Here is a 19,493-nt window from a genome sequence, read left to right as displayed (position 1 = left end):
GACCATCTGGCTAACACAGTGAAACCCCATCTCTACTAAAAATATATATTAAAAAATTAGCCTGGCGTGGTGGCGGGCACCTGTAGTCCCAGCTACTTGGGAGGCTGAGGCAGGAGAATGGCATGAACCTGGGAGGCAGAGCTTACAGTGAGCGGAGATCGCGCCACTGCACTCCAGCCTGGGCGACAGAGCAAGACTCCGTCTCAAAAAAAAAAAAAAAAAACTTAGTAGGACTGGTAAATATTGGTTGTGTGAACAGTGCATGCTGTCTGCAGGGGACAGACCTGGGTTAGGGGACCAGTGCCCTCACTAGTCATTATTCTGGGACTGCTCTGCCTCAATCTTCTACCTTAGCATTAGAATTAAATGTGATCTCATATTTATGCGACCTGGAACATGTATGAACTAAAACATCCCCTCTTCTGAGTTCCAGGCATTATGTGACATGTCTTGTGAGGTTGGCGTCTTTTCCTCTCATCCACATTTTCTTTTTTTTTTTGGCGAAGTCTTGCTCTGTTGCCCAGGCTGGAGAGCCACCGCGCCTTGCAACCTCCGCCTCCTGAGTTCAAGCTACTCTCCTGACTCAGCCTCCCAAGTAGCTGGGATTATAGGCGTGCACCACCACGCCTGGCTAATTTTTTTATTTTTAGTACAGACAGGGTTTCACCATATTGGCCAGGCTGGTCTCGAACTCCCGCCCTCAGGTGATCTGCCTGCCTCAGCCTCCCAAAATGCTGGGATTACAAGCATGAGCCACTGTACCCCGCCACCCACATTTTCAAAGTCACTCCAGAACAGCCCTGCTCCTGACAGCACTGGGCGGCCATCCCTTCTCCCCTCCCTCAGCCCTTCCACAGCCTCAAAGAAAACAGAATGGAGAACAACAGGCAGGTTGATTCATAGACTTTATCGGCTTCTTCTCCACCCAGCGGTTTCTGCAATGACAACCGCGCCTGTACAATACACATGGTTCACTCTGTTAAAGCTGCAGGGCAACTGGAGGGGGCTGGGGGTCCCTGGGCAGGCATCAAGGCTAGGCCTGAGCAGCAGCCAAGACTGGGCCAGTGGGTCCCAGTGTTCGACCCAGAGGGTGGTGGCAGCTGGAGTTCCAAGGCTGTTGGAAGGGGTCAGGAGGAAGGCTGGGAAGCTGGGGGCTGGAGGGAGCGGAGAGCGCATCAGCAGTAGCAGGGAGGGGGCAGGGAGCAGAAGGGGGCCCATGGGACACTGTCAGGGCAAGAGGGCATGGGACACAGCGCCTGCCTATGTCCATAGAGGATTTTTCCCGCAGGAACAAGACAGATCACTGTATAAAAGGGTCTGTACAACATTACCTATGATACAATGTTCACATATGATACAAGGCTCTTTCCCTCTTTGAGTTTTAAAAAATAAATGTACAATTCCAGAGCTTTGGGTAAAAAATATATACACCCTCATAGCAGGAGCAGCAGTTGCTTTTGCTACGGCTGTTGCTGTCTCTTCGAAAGGGAAAGAGGTGGTGCCAGAAAGAAGGGTGAGTCTGTGCCAGGAAACCTCACCCAGTAGCTGCCAGGAGCCCCTGCACCCCTCAGGCCTTGAGGCTGGTGATGGGAGAGGGAGGGGAGCAAAGGTAATAAAGGCCTTGCCAGAGTCCAGTGGTGCCTTTACAGTCTCTGCCATCCCCCTCCCCCACTTTGGGGCTGCCTGCCCCAGGTATAGGGATCCACCCCACCCCAGCCCTATGGGGAGGACAAAGGGAGAGTCAAAGAGAGAGGGACAGAGACCATGTTGTTGGTGTCAGACACATGAGCCAGAAGGGGGATGTCAACTCCCTCCTTAGCAGTTAGATATCCCAAAAAGCAGGAGTGTGGGCAGCAGACAACCCTAGCTCCTGATACTGCTCTACCCCAGCCCACTGCAAGGCAGGGGGAGGGTCCTCTAGGCAGCCGAGGCCTATGTTTCCCTGAGCATCTTTTACCCTCTCATCAGAGCCCATCCCTGGACCTTCCAGAGGCCTGAGTGGGGGACTTGCAAGGGCTGATGGGTAACCCCTCCCACCTGCTGCTACTCCCTGCCCTGAAAAGCAGCTTGGCTCACAAGCCTGGGCGTGCAGGGCAGCACGAGGAGCTAAGCAGGGAGTGTGGGGGTGGAGAAAGCACCCCGCACCATCCAGGGGCAGAGTAGACAAGGGTAGCACCAAACAGAAGGACCCCTCCCCAGCACACACAACATCCACCCTCAATTACCAGATGCACTCCTGCTCCCTAAAAGGAGACACACACACACACACATACATACACACACACACACACACACGACAACATAATATTCCTGGGGGTCCCAGCCCTGACCAGGAAGAAGCTGGACAGGTGGTGGAGAAGAAGGCTGCCAATCCCTCCCACAATCCCACTCTGCAAGACAGAAGGGTGAGCAGCATTCTTTCCTGCTGGAAGAGGAAGTTGGAAGCTCCATCCCCAGAACAGATCTCGATGGGAGGACATAGAGGAAGGAGCTTTCTGCCCCCTTTCTCAGAGGGGACAGGAACCAGCAAAGTGTAGTTTTGGCTTGAAGGAGCAATGGGGAGAGGACTTCAGCAGGATGAACAGACTTATGGGTCCAGGGGTAAATCCATCGACCTCTTTCCCATGGAGCAGGAAGTTGCTCCACAGGAAAGATGTCAGATGTTGGTTGAGACATCGTGCAAAGTGCTTGAGTGCCAGGTGCCCAAGGATCTGGCGGGTCTGACTGGAGCCTCCACTCTCACTGACTGTTCGCCTCCAGCTTGTAGGAGAGCTCAAAGAGGAGGTTCTGGTTGTCGATGACCTGAAACTGGCGCACGTAGGCCTTGGTCTGCAGGTGATGGGGGGATGCCTCCATGTCCAGGCCTAGTGGGTAAAGAGGGAGAGGCAGTCAGGTTCCCAGCCTCCCTTCTTCCTCTACACACACACCGGGCAGAGGATCAGGCTGTGGACTGAGACAGATGTTGGGCAGGAAGGCCTCTGCAGAGGCAAGGAGAGAATGGGGAACCAGCAAGTGTATGGAAATACACATCTGGACAGGGAGTTCTCCCCTGAACCCTCCCGTTCAGCGAAAGCTCTACCTGTACTGCTTTCAGTACCCTGGGTACTCACAAAGGGGCCGGCTCCGGTATTTGCGGATTGTCCTCACTTTTTCGGCCACTGAATGCTGGGAGATGACAAGGAATGAGCCCTGAAAGGGGCACAGAAAGAGGCTCCCCCTCTTATGCTCCCCCTCCGCCATTCTCCAACTCTGCTTTACTCCCTCCAGTCTCCAATTCTGGAGGGTCTCTGAAGGACCAAAGGAGTGGGTGTAACAGAGTGCCACGTGAGGGGGAGGTGGAGTTGCCCCCAAGCTGCCTGTCAGCTCTGCCACCTGTAGGTGGGTTGCCACAGTGACGCCACCAGGGAGACAGTCAAGAGTCTGTTAGGCAAGCTGGGCACTTGGAGGAAGGCTGCTATTTTTGGGAGGTGATGAGAGAGGGAGCGGATGCAAGCCCCTCACTTGTGGGACTAGGGGTTTGCAGTGCCACTCACTCACCAGCTTCTCGATGTTCACCAAACCATCTACAAGGGTCTTACTCCCTTCGTGCAGGAAAGTCAGGTCTAGGGGATGTGGAGAGAATCCAATGTGAGGAAAGGATAAGAGAGGAGGTCGAAAGGGGCCACTGCACCCGAGGACCCCGCTCTTCCCCAGAACCCACTCCGTCTGGGGTGGGGGGCTCCTCTCCAGGTGGGTAATCAGGGCTGAGTCGAGAGGGAGCTGGAAGTCAGAAGCAGGGTATAGGAGAAGGGAAGCATGGCTGGAAGCGGCACAGCTTGGGAGTAACTCTCTCACCTTTGAGGATCAGAGGCACGAAGGGAATCACAGGGGGCTTCATTTTGGAGATCACTTCTCGGTAGCTTTTGTGGTTCCTGCAGGGGTCCTAGTATTCCACAGGAGAGAGATGAAGGGACAGACTGGCCAATGCATCCCAAAGATGTCCTCAGCTTCCTCCCTCACCCCCTGCCCTGTATACATTCCTGATCAGATAGGGGGGGCTGGGGGCTTTCTAATGGTGTGGTGTGGAGGGGCCTGACTACTCCCCCTTTCCTTCAAGAAAAACGGGCGCAATCCTTCCACCCTCCCCCTCCAGCATGGTAAGGAGGGTGGGGGGTCCCACACACTAAACACCTTGAAAGGAAAGCTTGAGGAAGGGGGTTTATGGGAAAGAGGGTTTCTGGGCTCTAAGTCCAAGAGCAGAAGAAAGAGCCAAACCCACTCACCGTCAGGTTCTCAAATTTGCGGAACAAGTTCTTGAATTTCCCTGGCAGCTTCTGCAGTTTGAAGGAAGGAGAAGGGATATCAGAGGGGAGCTCCTTGGGTTACATGGGAGCCTCGGATTAATTCTCCCTGTTGGAGGGCAAAAGGGCCTGCATGGCTTGTAGGGGGCTGGGAAGCTGGTGGGTGGGGAAATGAAGTCAGGCCTTGGCTAAGTCTAGAGGCTTGAAACAGCCCAGAGGAATTCATTATTCTGGGGAAGGCCAGGCCTCTCTTATGCAGGTGCTTTGCATAAAGATGCCCCCACTGAGTGTGGATGAAAATCAGCCCAACTCCCACAACCAAGTCTGCGACCTGACCTGGCCAAGGGCTGCCTGCCGCGACTCAGGCGGGATCCTGGCTTTTCGCTAATTTGCACAAAGACAGGGTCCATTAGCTAAGCTGTGCGCCCTGGGGTTGCGTATGCCAGAAGAGGGCGCCTCCCTCCAACTGGCACAAAGACTCCCTCCAGGCCGGCGGCCGTCCCGAGAGGACGCACTTCGGGAAGCCCGGGATGCCCAGATCCCCAGGTAGGAACGGGAGGGGTCTCATCACCTCCCAGGTGAGTCGAAGGCGGCTGACAGCTGCGTTGTCCAGCCCCATGACCACGGCGTAGAAAGACAGCAGGTCCTGGTTCTGCTTGCAGCTGCGGGGGTGGGAGGCGGGGTCAGGGGCGGGCGGCGGCGCGGGCCTCGGGCCCCCCATCCCGCCGAGTGCCGCACTCACAGGGCCGCGATCTTGATGAACTTCTTGAGCAGCTGCGCGCGCTTGCCCGGGGCCTCGCAGAGCAGCACTTCGGTGGCCACCCAGTGCGTGACCTCGCTGCAGCGCTGCAGCAGCAGCTCCAAGTTGGCCGTCTCCCGGCGGCCGCGCTCCCCGTGGAACACGTAGTCCACGAACTCCAGCTGCACCCACGGCAGCGGAGGGGCGGCCAGGGCGCCGGGGGGTGAGGGGAGTGGGTGGGAAGATGGCAGTGCAAGGCGATGAGGAGCGAAAGGCAGGAGGGCAGGGGCGGAAGGGGTGGAAAATAGAAAAATAGAAAGGACAGGAGGCGGCAAAGATGCGGAAAAAGAAAACAACCAGCATTAATAATAATTCACCAGATACTGAGCACTTACTAGGTGCCAGGCATTCGCTCACGGCTGACATCCTCAAGACAACCATCTGCTAGGCATTATTGTCTCTGCCTTATTTTATTTCTTTAATAGTGAGTATTTTAAAAATACAAATCCTGGGTCAGGTTCTGTGTAAACAGCACTTGGGCCCTGAGCCACTCTGCTCTGGGGTCTCTCTCTGTGCGATTTTTTTCAGATGGGGGAACAAAGAGAGGTTACGGCCATGTGTTGCCCAAGGGCTTGCTGCAAGTGAGCCTTGGAACCAGGACGTTGTGCTGCGAACACCGTCTCCCAGTGGCACATTTCTCCCTCCAGCCCCCCAGCATAGCGCCGGCCTCGGTCCCCACCTCGTGCACACATCGGAACAGCTCCCAGTGGAAGGCAGTTAGGTGGTTGGCAACGTCCTCAGGCTCCACTCGGTGGATCTCTGTGTCTCCAGGAGAGACCTGGATCTCCTCGGGGAGAGGCACCTGGTGGCAGGCAGGGGCATAGGGGCTGGGCTCCTGGTGGCAGGGTGAGGGATTGCTCACAGCCCCCCTCAGCCCTCCATTCCAGTCAAGGCCTTGGGAAGTTCTTACCAGAGCCTCATAGCTGTCCCGAGTACAGGCAAACAGGTGGCTGTTGATGCCCAGTGCGGTGAAAACACAGTCCTCAGTGGGCTGGAGAAGGACCTTCTCTGCAGGAGAAAGAGCTGCTCATCCTCAGCCCCTGCTGCCTGCACCCTCACACAACCCACACTGGCACTGTCCTATCCAAAAACTCCTCACCCCACACTGACACATTCTAGACTAATGGAACTCATATTATCACTAGTTTATGCCATATTTATCTGGAATTTGTCAAATGATGATTTCTTTTGCATTTATAACTTTTTTTCTACTCCCTTTCTTTCACAGCTTTTCTCTTACTCTGTTGTCGTTGTGACACTGGGAAGGCTGAAATTTTTTCCTACTGTAGAGAAAAACAAAGCTTCAGCGACATTGCTGGCTTTCTGCCTTCCCACTCATCCTGTGTCTTTAGCCTGAGAAATGTGGCATCCTTACATACACAGGGAGGTTAAAGGATCAGAATACAATCCATAGGTGAGTGAGGGGCAGCACTCAGATCAGAACCTGAGTCCTAGACCAGTGCCTCCCAAACTTTTTTTTTTTTTTTTGAGACGGAGTTTCGCTCTTGTTGCCCAGATTGGAGCACAGTGTCGTGATCTCAGCTCACTGCAACCTCCGCCTCCACGGTTCAAGTGATTCTCCTGCCTCAGCCTCCCAAGTAGCTGGGATTACAGGTGCACACCACCATGCCCAGCTAGTGCCTCCCAAACTTTAGTAGGCATTGGAGTCCCCTGGGGGGTCTTGTTCAAATGCTGATTTGAACAAGACCAGCAGGTCTGGGGTGGGGTCTCAGATGCTGCATCTCTTTTAGAGACAGAGTCTTGTTATGCTGCCCAGGATAGAGCGCAGTGCCTATTCACAGGTACAATCATAATGTACTACCTTGGATTCCTGGGCTCAAGCAATCCTCCTGCCTCAGCCTCCTGAGTAGCTGGGACTGCAGGTTTGCACCACTGCACCCAGCAAGATGCTGCATCCTAACAAGTTCCCAGGCGATGCACATGAGGCTTGTCCCGGGACCATACTTTGAGTAGCAAGGGCCTAGAATTCAGTCTCTACCCCTCCCCCAGGGCCCTGAGCTTGTGAGTTTCTCCTCTCGGAGCATCAGCCCAGTTCTTCCTGACCCTCACCTCCCGAGGAGGACACAGCTACCAGGATGAGGGAATCCTCACGCCCCGCGGGCTCCTCTGAATATTGAAGTTTCTCCGTCACAGAGCCCAGAATGTCCTGCACAGATGCTGAAAGGCGGCTGCGTATGGTCACATAAGAGTGGTCAGGCATGTATACACGGCAGAAGACTGGACGGAAACAGGAAAATGGCTTTCAACAGAGGGCAGAGTGGCAGCAGCTGGCACGGTCTCCTCCAGGGTGCCTCTGTTCCCCGCCAGAGGCTGGCCTCTGAAGAAGGTCCTGTGAAAGGGGTTGGTTCTACCACCCAGGGAGATGCCACTGAGGGTGCTCAAGACTCAGAGACATGTCCCCCTGAGCCACTCAGGACACCCTGCCCCTCCTAATGCCCACACTCACTCTCATCAGAGCCCCGGAAGGCCACCCGTGTCTGCAGACAGGAGTCTATCCGGCGGAAGTGGCGGAAGAGTGGCTTCACCTGCTTGCTGGGTGGCTGGTTCTCCTCTGGAATCCTGGCATGGACACAGCTGGGCATCAGCACGCCCTGCCAGGCATATGGACAACCAACACCAAGCAGGCAACATCAAGCAAGAATATCAGAATTGGGTCAAGGATGCACCAGCACCAGTTTCAGAAGGTGGTTAAGGGGGTCAGAAGAGAAGACAATGAGCAGTATGGGATAATTATCCAACTAACCCTAATCAAATGCCACCTCTTCCATGAATTCTTCTCTGGTCCACCCCACCCACCAGGAAGGTCACTTTCTTGTCTCAACTACTATAGAACATTGGGATAATGTTTATGTTCACCTCTTATCTCTTCTATGAGATTGAGAGCTCTTGAGGACTGGGATTTTGTTCTTAGTGAATATTTTTTCATCCTCCAGGGCCTAGCACACTGCTTGGCACATGGTAGGTAGTAGGTCAGCAGCTGTTTGCTGAATTTTGCTGAAAAGAACTTCACAGTCTGGGAAGGAGATAGACGGGCATACAGCTACTTCTAATACCAGGCAGGAGGTGTTGATAATATAACAAAGGTACCAGGAGAGTTATGCTGATGTGGGGGAAGAAGAAAGCTATTCCTAAAAGGAAGATCTGGGAAGTTTTCATTGAGAAGACGGCATCTGACCTGGGCCTTGGAGGAAAGCAGGAAGAGAAGGAGGTGGAGGCCAAGTGCAGTGGCTCACGCCTGTAATCCCAGCACTTTGGGAAGCCGAGGTGGGCAGATCGCTTGAGGCCAGGAGTTCAAGACCAGCCTGGCCAACATGGTGAAACCCTGTCTCTACTAAAAATACAAAAATTAGCCAGGCTTGGTGGCGTGCACCTGTAATCCCAGCTACTCGGGAGGCTGAGGCAGGAGAATCGCTTGAACCCGGGAGGGGGGTTGCAGTGAGTTGAAATCACGCCATTGCACTCCAGCCTGGCAACAGAGCAAGACTCCGTCTCAGAAAAAAAAAAAGCCAGGCGCGGTGGCTCATGCTTGTAATCCCAGCACTTTGGGAGGCCAAGGCGGATGGATCACGAGGTCAGGAGATCTAGACCATCCTGGCTAACACGGCGAAACCCCGTCTCTACTAAAAAAAAATATAAAAAATTAGCCGGGCGTGGTGGCAGGCGCCTGTAGTCCCAGCTACTCAGGAGGCTGAAGCAGGAGAATGGTGTGAACCCGGGAGGTGGAGCTTCCAGTGAGCTGAGATCACACCACTGCACTCCAGCCTGGGCGAAAGAGCCAGGCTCCATGTCAAAAAAAAAAGAAAACAGGGTGGGAGGAGGGCATTCTGGGGTGGACAATATAACTGACCATGGGAAGTTAGAGAGTGCAGGAGTTGAGGTGTCATGGATGGAGAGGATGTAGGAGATGAGATGGGAAGGAACAGCAGAAGTCAGAAAGGGAAGGGTATTGAATGCTGGGATGTTTCACTTTCTCTTGGAAGCATGGGGAGCAGGGATGCCTTTGGAACAGGAGCATGAAAGATCTCTCTAGTGTCAGCACAGAGAAGGCAGAGAAGGATGCTAGACCACAAGCTGAGGCCTCCCTAAGGGTTGTGGTGGTGGGGACAAGAGAAGAGAGAAACTAAAAGGGCAGAATGGATTGATGGATGGATGGATGCAGTGGTGTCCTGAAGCTGGTTCACACTGGCTCACAAGAGCATATTGTTAAGTTCTGGGGAATTTTACCAACTGTTTTTTAAAGAGCCATTAAAATATAAACAAATATATCTCCATATATAAATATATATGTTTTATAAACTTATAGTCAGGCCAGGTGTGGTGGCTTACACCTAGAATCCCAACACTTTGGGAGGCCGAGGTGGGAGGATTGCTGGAGCCCAGCATGGACAACATAATGAAACCGTCTCTATTAAAAAATAATAATACAAATTAATAAATAATACATAAAATTTATAATCAAATAAGTTATTACAAAGAAAGCAGTTTCCTTCCTGTTTTCACTACTTTTTTTTTTTTTTTTTGAGACGGAGTCTTGCTCTGTCACCAGGCTGGCGTGCAGTGCCGCAATCTCGGCTCACTGTAACCTCCACCTCCTGGGTTCAAGCAATTGTCCTGCCTCAGCCTCCTGAGTAGCTGGGATTACAGGTGTGCACCACAACGCCCGGCTAATTTTTGTATTTTTAGTACAGACAGGGTTTCACCATGTTGGCCAGGATGGTCTCTATCTCTTGACCTCGTGATCTGCCTGCCTCAGCCTCCCAAAGTGCTGGGATTACAGGCGTGAGCCACCACACCCAGCCCACCTCTTTTTTTTTTTTTTTTTTTTCTTGAGACGGAGTCTACTATGTCACCCAGGCTGGAGTGCAGTGATGCAATCTTGGCTCACTGCAACCTCTGCCTCCTGGATTCAAGACATTCTCCTGCCTCAGCCTCTTGAGTAGCTGGGATTACAGGCATGTGCCACCATGCCCGGCTAATTTTTGTATTTTTAGTAGAGATGGGGTTTCACCATGTTGGTCAGGCTGGTCTCAAACTCCTGACCTCATGATCTGCCTCTCATGATCTGCCTGCCTCAGCCTCCCAAAGTGCTGGGATTACAGGCGTGAGCCACTGCACCTGGCCTTTTTTTTTTTTTTTTTTTTTTTTTTTTTTTTTTTTAGAGACGGAGTCCGCTCTGTCACCCAGGCTGGAGTGCAGTAAGGTGATTTCAGCTCACTGCAACCTCCATCTCCTGGGTTCAAGCAATTCTCCTGCCTCAGCCTCCTGAGTAGCTGGGACTACAGGCATGCACCACCACCCCCAGCTAATTTTTCTTTTTTTTTTTTTTTTTTGAGACAGAATCTCACTCTGTCGCCCAGGCTGGAGTGCAGTGGCATGATCTCAGCTCACTGCAACCTCCACCTCCTGGATTCAAGCAATTCTTCTGCCTCAGCCTCCCAAGTAGCTGGGACTACAGGCGCGCACTACCACGCCCAGCTAATTTTTGTATTTTTAGTAGAGAGAGGGTTTCGCCATATTGGCCGGGCTGCTCTCAAACTCCTGACCTCATGATCTGCCTGCCTCGGCGCACAGCCATATATATATATATATATATATATATATATATATATTTTTTTTTTTTTTTTTTTTTGTAGTGGAGACAGGGTTTCGCCATGTTAGCCAGGCTGGTCTTGAACTCCTGACCTTAAGTGCTCCACCCGTCTTGGCCTCCCAAAGTGCTGGGATTATAGGCATGAGCCACCTTGCCCAGCCGTTTTACTGCCTTTTACTACATCTACTGTATGGTGGAGATACTACATAACGGCCTGTGCTGCATGTCTCTTCCCAACTCCTCCTTCAGTGTTGTCACATTGGTAGCTTGAAATCAGCCATGGTGACAGAGTTTACACTGTAGGAATCAGCAAAAGCTACAAATCAGGGCTCTTTCTCCTGCAGCACTGGTTGTTAAATATTTACCAGTACACCACTGGATTATCAGACAAATGAATGGGAGAATGGACAAAAAAGTGACTGGAGACAGTGCTTTGTGCCACCCTCCAGAAAGAGAAAGGAGCTGGAATAAAACCATATTGGAAGCCAGACACAGTGGCTCACACCTGTAATCCCAGCACTTTGGGAGGCTGAGGCCGGCAGATCACTTGAGGCCAGGAGTTCAAGACCAGCCTGGCCAACATGGTGAAACCCATCTCTACTAAAAGTACAAAAATTAGCTGGGCATGGTGCACCCCTGTAATCCCAGCTACTCAGGAGGCTGAGGCATGAGAATCACTTGAACCCAAGAAGTGGAGGTTGCTGTGAGCCGAGATTGCACCACTGCTCTCCAGCTCAGGCGACAAAGTGAGACTCTGTCTCAAAACAAACAAGCAAATCCATATTGCAGCCAATAGGCCAGAGGCAGCCCCTATAGTAGAGGAACGCAGGGTACCTCTTTCCTGTTCCCACCCCTGCCCCACTCCCCCTCACTTTAGTTCCACCGTCTCCACCAGCTGGTGCAGCCTCAGAGTGTCCTCTCGGAGGCCCTGGTAAAGGGACTCGTCCTTCATAATTAGCAGGTATAGATCCTGGAGAGAGGAGGACAAAGAAGGTGAAGGAAGGGGTCTCATTCCAAGGGCTACTCTCTGCAGGGGCTGGGCAAGGTCTCCATACCTCTGAGTACAGGAGAGCCATATAAGCTAAGGCCCCCTGGCATCTCTTCCTTCCAGGTACCCAGAATGAGAAGTATGGCTCCTTCACAGGGGCCCCCTTCCAGAGCTAATAGCCTGTTTACCCACCTTCTCTTCCCCCAGGCCCACCTTGATGATGTGGCCGGCCCCCTCTTCCTCTTGAAGCAGCCCCTGGTAGGTGTCCAAGAAATGGAGAAGCATGGCTAGACAGGCCTGCTTCCGGCCTAGCCCTTCAGGGCCCTCCATGCCTCCTGCCCGAACAAAGCTGACCCTTAAGTTAAGAAAAATCCCTAGGCAAGCAGACCTGAGGAATTGAGAAGAAAGATGGGAGGCTAGGCTGGGCGCAGTGGCTCATGCCTATAATCCCAGCAGTTTGGGAAGCTGAGGCGGGCGGATCACCTGAGGTCAGGAGTTCAAGACCAAGTCTGGCCAACATGGTGAAACCGTGACCCTACTAAAAATACAAAAATTAGACGGGCATGGTGGTGTGCACCTGTAATCCCAGCTACTCTGGAGGCTGAAGCACAAGAATCATTTGAACCTGGGAGGCAGAGGTTGCAGTGAGCCAAGGTCGCACCATTGCACTCCAGCCTGGGCAACAGAGGATGACTCTGTCTCAAAAAAAAAAAAGGCAAAAAAAAAAAAAAAAAAGGCCAGGCACGGTGGCTCACACCTGTAATCCCAGCACTTTGCAAGGCTGAGGCAGGTGGATCACTTAAGGTCAGGAGTTTGAGACCACCCTGGTCAACATGGTGAAAACTCATCTCTACTAAAAATACAAAAAATTAGCCAGGAGTGGTGGCATACGCCTGTAATCCCAGCTACTCGGGAGGCTGAGGCAAGAGAATCACTTGAACCCGGGAGGCGGAGGTTGCAGTGAGCCAAGGTCACGCCATTGCACTCCAGCCTGGGCAATAAGAGCAAAACTCCATCTCAAAAAAAAAAAAAAAAAAAAGAAAAGAAAGAAAGAAAGATGGGAGGCTAAATTGCCCCCAAGTATTATTCTCTAGATTTGGGGCCACAGAGAAAGGAGTTTCGGTGGTCCTGGAGCCAAGACCTCCTCATGCCCCAGCCCAGGCTTTTGCTTAGAGTAGGTAGCGATGACCACTTGACCACATCCAGCTCCTGCAGGTTAGACAGGTTAGATTTTCACTTGAGGATACCCTGCCCAGACCCATCCAACTTCTGACCAGCCCAGGGCCTGGAGCTCACAGTGCGCCTAATAAACGCCAATGGTGTTTACCACAAACCTGACTATACCTCACTGGAAGGCCTGATGTTTCTAAGACAGCTTGTTTATTTATTTATTTATTTATTTATTTATTTATTTACTTACTTGAGAGGGGGTCTCGCTCTGTTGCCCAGGCTGGAGTGCAATGGCATGATCTCAGCTCACTGCAACCTCTGCCTCCTGGGTTCAAGCGATTCTCCTGCCTCAGGCTCCCAAGTAGCTGAGATTACAGGTGCCTGCCACCAAGCCCGGCTAATTTTTTGTATTTTAGTAGAGACGGAGTTTCACCTTGTTGGCCAGGCTGATCTCGAACTCCTGCCCTCAAGTGATCCACCCGCCCCAGCCTCCCAAAGTGCTGGGATTAAAGGCATGAGCCACCGTGCCTGGCCAGGAGCCTGTAACACTCTACTCAGTGGTCTGACATTTACAATTAGGTCCTAAAATAACTCTGTGAGAGGCCCATGCTTACATGAGACCCTGTGAATAGCCCATCCAGTGGCTCCTCTCCAGCAGACCCTACGGAAGCACAACCATGGCCTGATGTTTACATCAGACCCCATCATAACTCACTGGACAACCAGATGTTTTAGAGCAATAATTCAGTGGGGATAGAGGTGCCCTTAGTAGAGTAATAACACCTTGGCTGGGTGCAGTGGCTCACACCTGTAATCCCGGCACTCTGGGAGGCCAAGGCAGGCGAATCACTTGAGGTCAGGAGTTCGAGACCAGCCTGGGCAACATGGTGAAACTCCATCTCCACCAAAAAATACAAAAAGTAGCCAGGTGTGGTGGTGTGCGCCTGTAGTCCCCAGCTACGGGGGAGGCTGAGGCAGGAGAATCACTTGAACCCAGGAGGCAGAGGCTGCAGTGAGCCAAGGTCGCACCACTGTACTCCAGCCTGGGTGACAGAGCAAGACTCCATCTCAAAATAAATAAATAAATAACACCTTTCATTTGTAACAGGGCTCTGCAGCCTCCAAAGCACTCCCACATCTGCTATCAGACTGATCTTCATAGCAGCTAATAGATAGGCAGGGCAGGTGCTATTTACTTCCATTTTACAGAAAAGGAAACTGAGTCCCCATGAGGTTAGGTAATCTGCACAAGTCACACAGCTGGTGAGTAGAAAAGCTGGGACTGAAACCCAGGTATGTTTTCTTTTCTTTTTTTTTTTGAGACGGAGTCTCACTCTGTCACTCAGGCTGGAGTGTAGTAACGCAATCTTGGCTCACTGCAACCTTCGCCTCCCGGGTTCAAGTGATTCTCCTGCCTCAGCCTCCCAAGTAGCTGAGATTACAGGTGCGTGGCACCATGCCTGGCTAATTTTTTCTATTTTTAGTAGAGATGGGGTTTCACTATGTTGGCCCGGCTGGTCTTAATCTCCTGACCTCAGGTGATCTGCCCTCCTCGGCCTCCCAAAGTACTGGGATTACAGGTGTGAGCCACCGCGCCCGGCCCCAGGTATGTTTCCTAGGGGAGAGTTTAGGCTCTGAGATTGCATGTGGGACGAAGGGAGTGGCTCCCTTCTGACCTCTCCTTTTACATACTCCACAAAAGGATATTACTGGTGTAGCTCCTGCAGAAACTTCTCCGTCGGGAGGAAGAGAGAATGGGTAAGGACAATGTCATCCAGCAGGATATCTGTAAAGATCAGTGGGCACCACAGATGTCAGGTGGGCACTTCCAGAACGAAACTGGAAATGCAGTGCCTCCCTCTCTTGCCCCTAAGGGCAAGTTCTCTTTAGCCAGGCTGGAGCCCCAGCCACCTGCCCCGTCATGCTCTGCACACGCGCACACACACGTGTAAAGGTTCTGGGCAGCCGCTGCGGGGGTGGGTTTGGCAGCTGCCAAGGCAGCTGAAGGGAAAGGGGGGCGTGCCTTTGATGGCCATGTGCACTTCTCTTCAGCGTATGTGAGAAGTTGGTCAGATAACACACCAAGCTTGAGTTCTGCCTGAAAAAAGAAGTAGCCCACAGAAGAGTCTCCAGACAAAGAGTATTTGCAAACACAGAGGTTAGCATCAGTGGGGAGTGTGTGTGTGTGTGTGTGTGTGTGTGTGTGTGTGTATCCCTCTTCCCCTCCCCATTCCCCATCTAACAGCTTTGAGTTCTAACTAGGCAGGTGGGAACCAGCCTGATTAAAAGGGAGATGGAGAGACTGCCATCGCTTTGATCCCAGAACCTTTAAATAGAAATCCTGTGTCCTTTAGGTGCCCAGAGACAGAAGGGTTAATGATGGAATGGTGAAGGGGAGCGGCTCCTCTCACCACGCCTTTCCCCTCCACACCCCCGTCTGGGCCTGGCTCAGCCAGTCAGCCAGGTACAAGGTCGCCCTGACTTGCAGCCAGCCCTGGGGTGGGGCAGGGCCGCCTGGCACACACAGACAAGGTGCAGGGAGGGAGCCAGGTGTCCTCACCAGGACAGGTTAGGGCCAGGTCCCCAGGCACTGTCCCAGGACAAAACCAAGGCTTCTGACTGCCCTTGGTTCACTATCTCCTGTGGTCAGTTCTAGCCATGAAGGCGGAGGAGGAAATCCAACACGAGGTAATTGACTTCAAGGATTTCATTTCGCAAATGTGAAACTGAGGCCCAGAGCTGGGAGGGACTTGCCTGGAGCTGGAATAAGAACCCAGAATCCTGAGTCTTTGTCCTTTTCTCAATATGCCTGAGGCAAGCAGAGTGTTAGGGTAAAACCTAGTGGTCAGAGGGGGCTGCTTGGACGTTGGAGAGGCTTTGGTAGGTTCAGAGTAACTTCTGTAAGTTCTCTCCTCCCACACACCCTGGGAGGAGACCAGGATGACTTGAGAACATTGGTTTTATTGGAGAACATCAGAGTGGCAGGTTAAGCTGATTCTCATTCACCTGGGACTGGTTTGGAATTTCCCAAACTAGTTACTCTGGGGATCCAGGCTGCCAGATAACATAGGTGACATTTCAGGAGTCTTACCCCAAGGGAGAATGAGCAGAGCGTGTGGCACCAGGCCCCTGTAAAAGGGGAAAGACAGCTTCTCCCTTTTCCTCCCTGCCCAGCTACCCTGCTGTGTTCTTACAATGAGTCAGAGAGCCTCCAGCTCTGACCCCCAGCTTCAGGGATGGGGGTGAGGAAACGAGAGGCCTGACATCCTTCATAGACTTTATCTCACAGGATTCCTAAGCTGGAGCAAAGGAAGGGTAAGATGGGGCAGAGTTGGGGAGATGCTGATATGGGGGCCACAGCTGGGCATCTGTCTTTTCCAAAGCAGGCTCTGGGCCAATGTACAGCCTCCCTAGGGAATGTGTTATAGAGACACAGGGTGTGTGGTGTAGGCGGGAAGTTATGGTTAGGAGAGCTGTATGTGTCTGATATTTTTCTAATTAAATCCAAAAGGTGTCAGCTCCCCAGGGCAACTACAGCCTGCGCCAAAGGAGAGGACCCAGGTCTTGAGAAGGATCTAGGAGAGTGGAGCCCCCCTCCACACATCTAGGTTGGGGTTCACTGCTGAGGGCTGAGGGCAAGTGTGAAAGCCCTCACCATTAGGGCCTCAGCCGGGGCTCCCAAACCTCAGACCCTCTTGGGCTTAGAGTAATGCCTAGAGCTAGACCTAAAGAACCCTCGGTCTTCCACCTCAGAACTAACCAGCCATTTGGGGCCTTGGTTTCCTCAAAGGCCCCTTAGTAGGGGTGCTGAAAGGGAGTGGTGAAATAGTATCATCATTTAGGGAATAAGCTTCTCAGGGTGTGGTGATTATGTTTTAAAGAGGCCGTGTGCCAGGTCCGGTGGCTCACGCCTATAATCCCAGCACTTTGGGAGGCCGTGGGGTGGGGGGTGGGGGGGGGTAGATCATAAGGTCAGGAGTTCAAGACCAGCCTGACCAAGTTGGTGAAACCCCAAAATCCCGTCTCTACTAAAACTACAAAAATTAGCCAGGCCGGTGGCTCACGCCTGTAATCCCAGCACTTTGGGAGGCCGAGGCAGGTGGATCACGAGGTCAGGAGTTCGAGACCATCCTGGCTAACACGGTGAAACCCCTGTCTCTACTAAAAATACAAAAATTAGCCAGGCGTGGTGGCACGCGCCTGTAGTCCCAGCTACTCAGGAGGCTGAGGCAGGAGAATCGCTTGAACCTGGGCGGTGGAGGTTGCAGTGAGCTGAGATCGCGCCACTGCACTCCAGCCTGGGTGACAGTGAGACTATGTCTCCAAAAAAAAAAAAAAAAAAAAAACACGCCGTGTGCTGAGGCCTGCCACCGAAGGGTGGAAGCTGGAGGAGGTGCTTGAACACCCTGGATGCTGCAGGGCCATGATGCCGGCCCAGCCACCTCTCCCCTCTCAGACACCCTCTGAGTTCACCCCAAGGAGAATACTATCCCCCCCACCAAACTGCTAAGGACAACGCATCCCTTTGCTGATGCCTAAAAGGCAGCTTGGGGCCTGTGCCTGTCTGGCACTGCCTCCCTGGGTGGGCCAGCCTGCGCTGTGCAGGCCTCTGAACAGTCAGGGACCCCAGGGTTTTCAGGGCTCAAGCACCTCTGGCGGGTGGCATGGCTGCGCTGGGCAGCTTCCATTTTAATGTGTCAGGCCCTAATTTGGGGCCACAGGACGAGGTATTCAACATCAGGGACCCAGGGGAGTCAGTGCCTCCAATGCCCAGGGGAAAGGAAGGGTGGCTGAAGGAGAGTAAGAGGCTCAGCTGCTTCTCCAGACAGGGGTGAGGCTGCTGTAGGGAGGAAGGTGGGTACTGCTCTCCTCTTCCGCGGGAGGGTCTGTACCTCCTCTAGGCCCCTAGCCGGCTTCCGCGGACCACTCAACCCTATAACCAAGCCCAGGCACGGCGCCACCCCCACGCTCCAAGGGCAAGGAAGAGGAGCCGGGGCCAGACCCTGCTCTGGGTGTTCGAGCCCACCGGCTCCTTACCTGAGGCGGCGCTGTCCCTGGTAGCCCCTCCAGCAAGCCGCTCCAGAACCCGGTTCAGAAGATGCTCCGGTCGCTCGGGGGCGCCCAGAGGGGCCCAGGGCGGCGAAGTCAAGGGCTCGCCCGGGGACAGCTCGTCAGATGAGTAGGAGGACGGGGAGCGCAGGGGCCCCCCTCCCCCGAGCGGCCCGGGCCCCGGCACCTCCTCCAGCTGCAGCCAGCAGGGCCCCCCGCTGCCCGGCTCCTCTGCGACCCCCGCCGGCTCTCCTCCTTCCTCCTCAGGGGGCGGCTCCAGCCCCGGCTCGGCGGGGGGCTCCCGGAGGAAAGCGGGGAGCAGCAGGCGAGACACGCTCTGACGCCGCTGCAACGACCGCTGTCCCCCAGCTGGACCGCCGCCCCCGCCGGGTCCCCCACCCCCTCCAGGCCCACCGCAGCTCCCCGGACCCCCGCCGGGACCTCCCGCCACCGTTCGGCCCGCCAGCTGCGACGTCTGCTTCTTCAGAAATTTCTCCAGCGGCTTCATGCCCCCCCCCCGCCCCTCTCCTAGGGGCCGCCGGGGGACCCAGGTGTCCCAGGCGCGGGCGGGGGGGGCGGCGAAGACACGATGCTCAGAGCTGGTGGAGCAGAGTAGAGGGCCGTGCCAGGCGCCGGACTGGGGGCCAGAGGTGCCGAGCCTCGCTGGCCAGAGTCCAGTGGCCAGTAGCCGGCGGAGGTGCCAGAGGAAAGGAGTGCCCGCTCTCAGCAACCCCCCATGCCGGCTGCAGCCGGCACGCGGCCCGAAGAGTGGGCAGGCTGCGGGGCCGGTGCGCCCGGCTCTGCGCTGCGGCGGCAGAGGCAGCGGGCGGAGCGCAAGGCTGAGAGGACGCGGCGGCGGCGGCGGCGGCGGCTGCGCTCCTGGCCGTGAAGAGGGGGAAGGTGGCAGAGCCGAGACCGCGCCCCCTCCTCCAGTCCCCGCCCAGTCCCCGCCCCTGCCCTTCCTCGGCTCGCCCCCGCGCCGCACGAGGCTTGAACTCGCGCGCTGGGGTTGACCGCGAGGGAAACAGTAAGGGACTTGGGTTCTGAGCAGAAGAAATTAAGGGCAAAGGTAAGGCAGAGAGATTTACCAATGGGGAAGGATTCCTGGCTCAAGGGATAACCGGGTCTCAGCATCATTTCAAAGAGTCAGGACAGGTCTGTGGTCTGGACACCTTCACTCACCTACCTGTGTACCCAAGTCAGGCCTACAGATTGCTGAACCCAAGAGTGTGCACCTTTCCCATACTCACAGAAATATGTGGAGTTTATCTTCCTTCTGTGAGAAGGGCTGGGAAGGCCTCTTGGGTGAATTAGCATTGCCACTGGAGGCAGTGCCCATCTGTCCTCTCTGGTAGGGCACAATAGGTGGTGTGGGCCTGGTCTGTGGGCAGGTACTGGCAGGCAGGTAGGAGCCAGGCAGGGAGCAGCAGGTTGTGGCAGGTCTAGCTGGGTGAGGAGGGGATAGTAGGCAGTGGGGAGGAGAACAGGAGCACAAGGGCACCTGAGCCCAGCTGGCAGCAGAAGGACGCAGGGCCATGGAGACAGGTGACAAACCCCAGAACTGCCGACTATCATCAAGCACAGAGCCCAAGTGTA

At 54.1% G+C, this 19,493-nt stretch overlaps 1 protein-coding gene across 2 annotated transcripts; it reads right to left on the bottom strand.

The window, feature by feature from the left end:
* Positions 1-892: 892 nt before the first annotated feature.
* On the bottom strand, positions 893-18,776 carry RAPGEFL1 (Rap guanine nucleotide exchange factor like 1). Of its 2 annotated transcripts, XM_024234206.3 has the most exons (15): positions 17,886-18,776; positions 14,556-14,634; positions 11,892-12,027; positions 11,563-11,660; positions 7,547-7,659; positions 7,150-7,317; positions 5,990-6,087; positions 5,759-5,881; positions 5,023-5,201; positions 4,852-4,942; positions 4,263-4,313; positions 3,835-3,922; positions 3,538-3,602; positions 3,111-3,165; positions 893-2,864 (listed from the first exon to the last, which is right to left on the bottom strand). In XM_024234206.3, the coding sequence occupies exons 1-15, from the start codon at positions 18,403-18,405 to the stop codon at positions 2,740-2,742; spliced, it is 1,989 nt and encodes a 662-aa protein (XP_024089974.1). In that variant the 5' UTR covers positions 18,406-18,776; the 3' UTR covers positions 893-2,739.
* Between the last annotated feature and the right edge of the window lie 717 nt (positions 18,777-19,493).

Source organism: Pongo abelii, chromosome 19, assembly GCF_028885655.2.
Source record: "Pongo abelii isolate AG06213 chromosome 19, NHGRI_mPonAbe1-v2.0_pri, whole genome shotgun sequence".
In the NCBI taxonomy this organism is placed as follows: domain Eukaryota; kingdom Metazoa; phylum Chordata; class Mammalia; order Primates; family Hominidae; genus Pongo; species Pongo abelii.
This window is presented reverse-complemented; position numbering and strand designations above follow the sequence as displayed.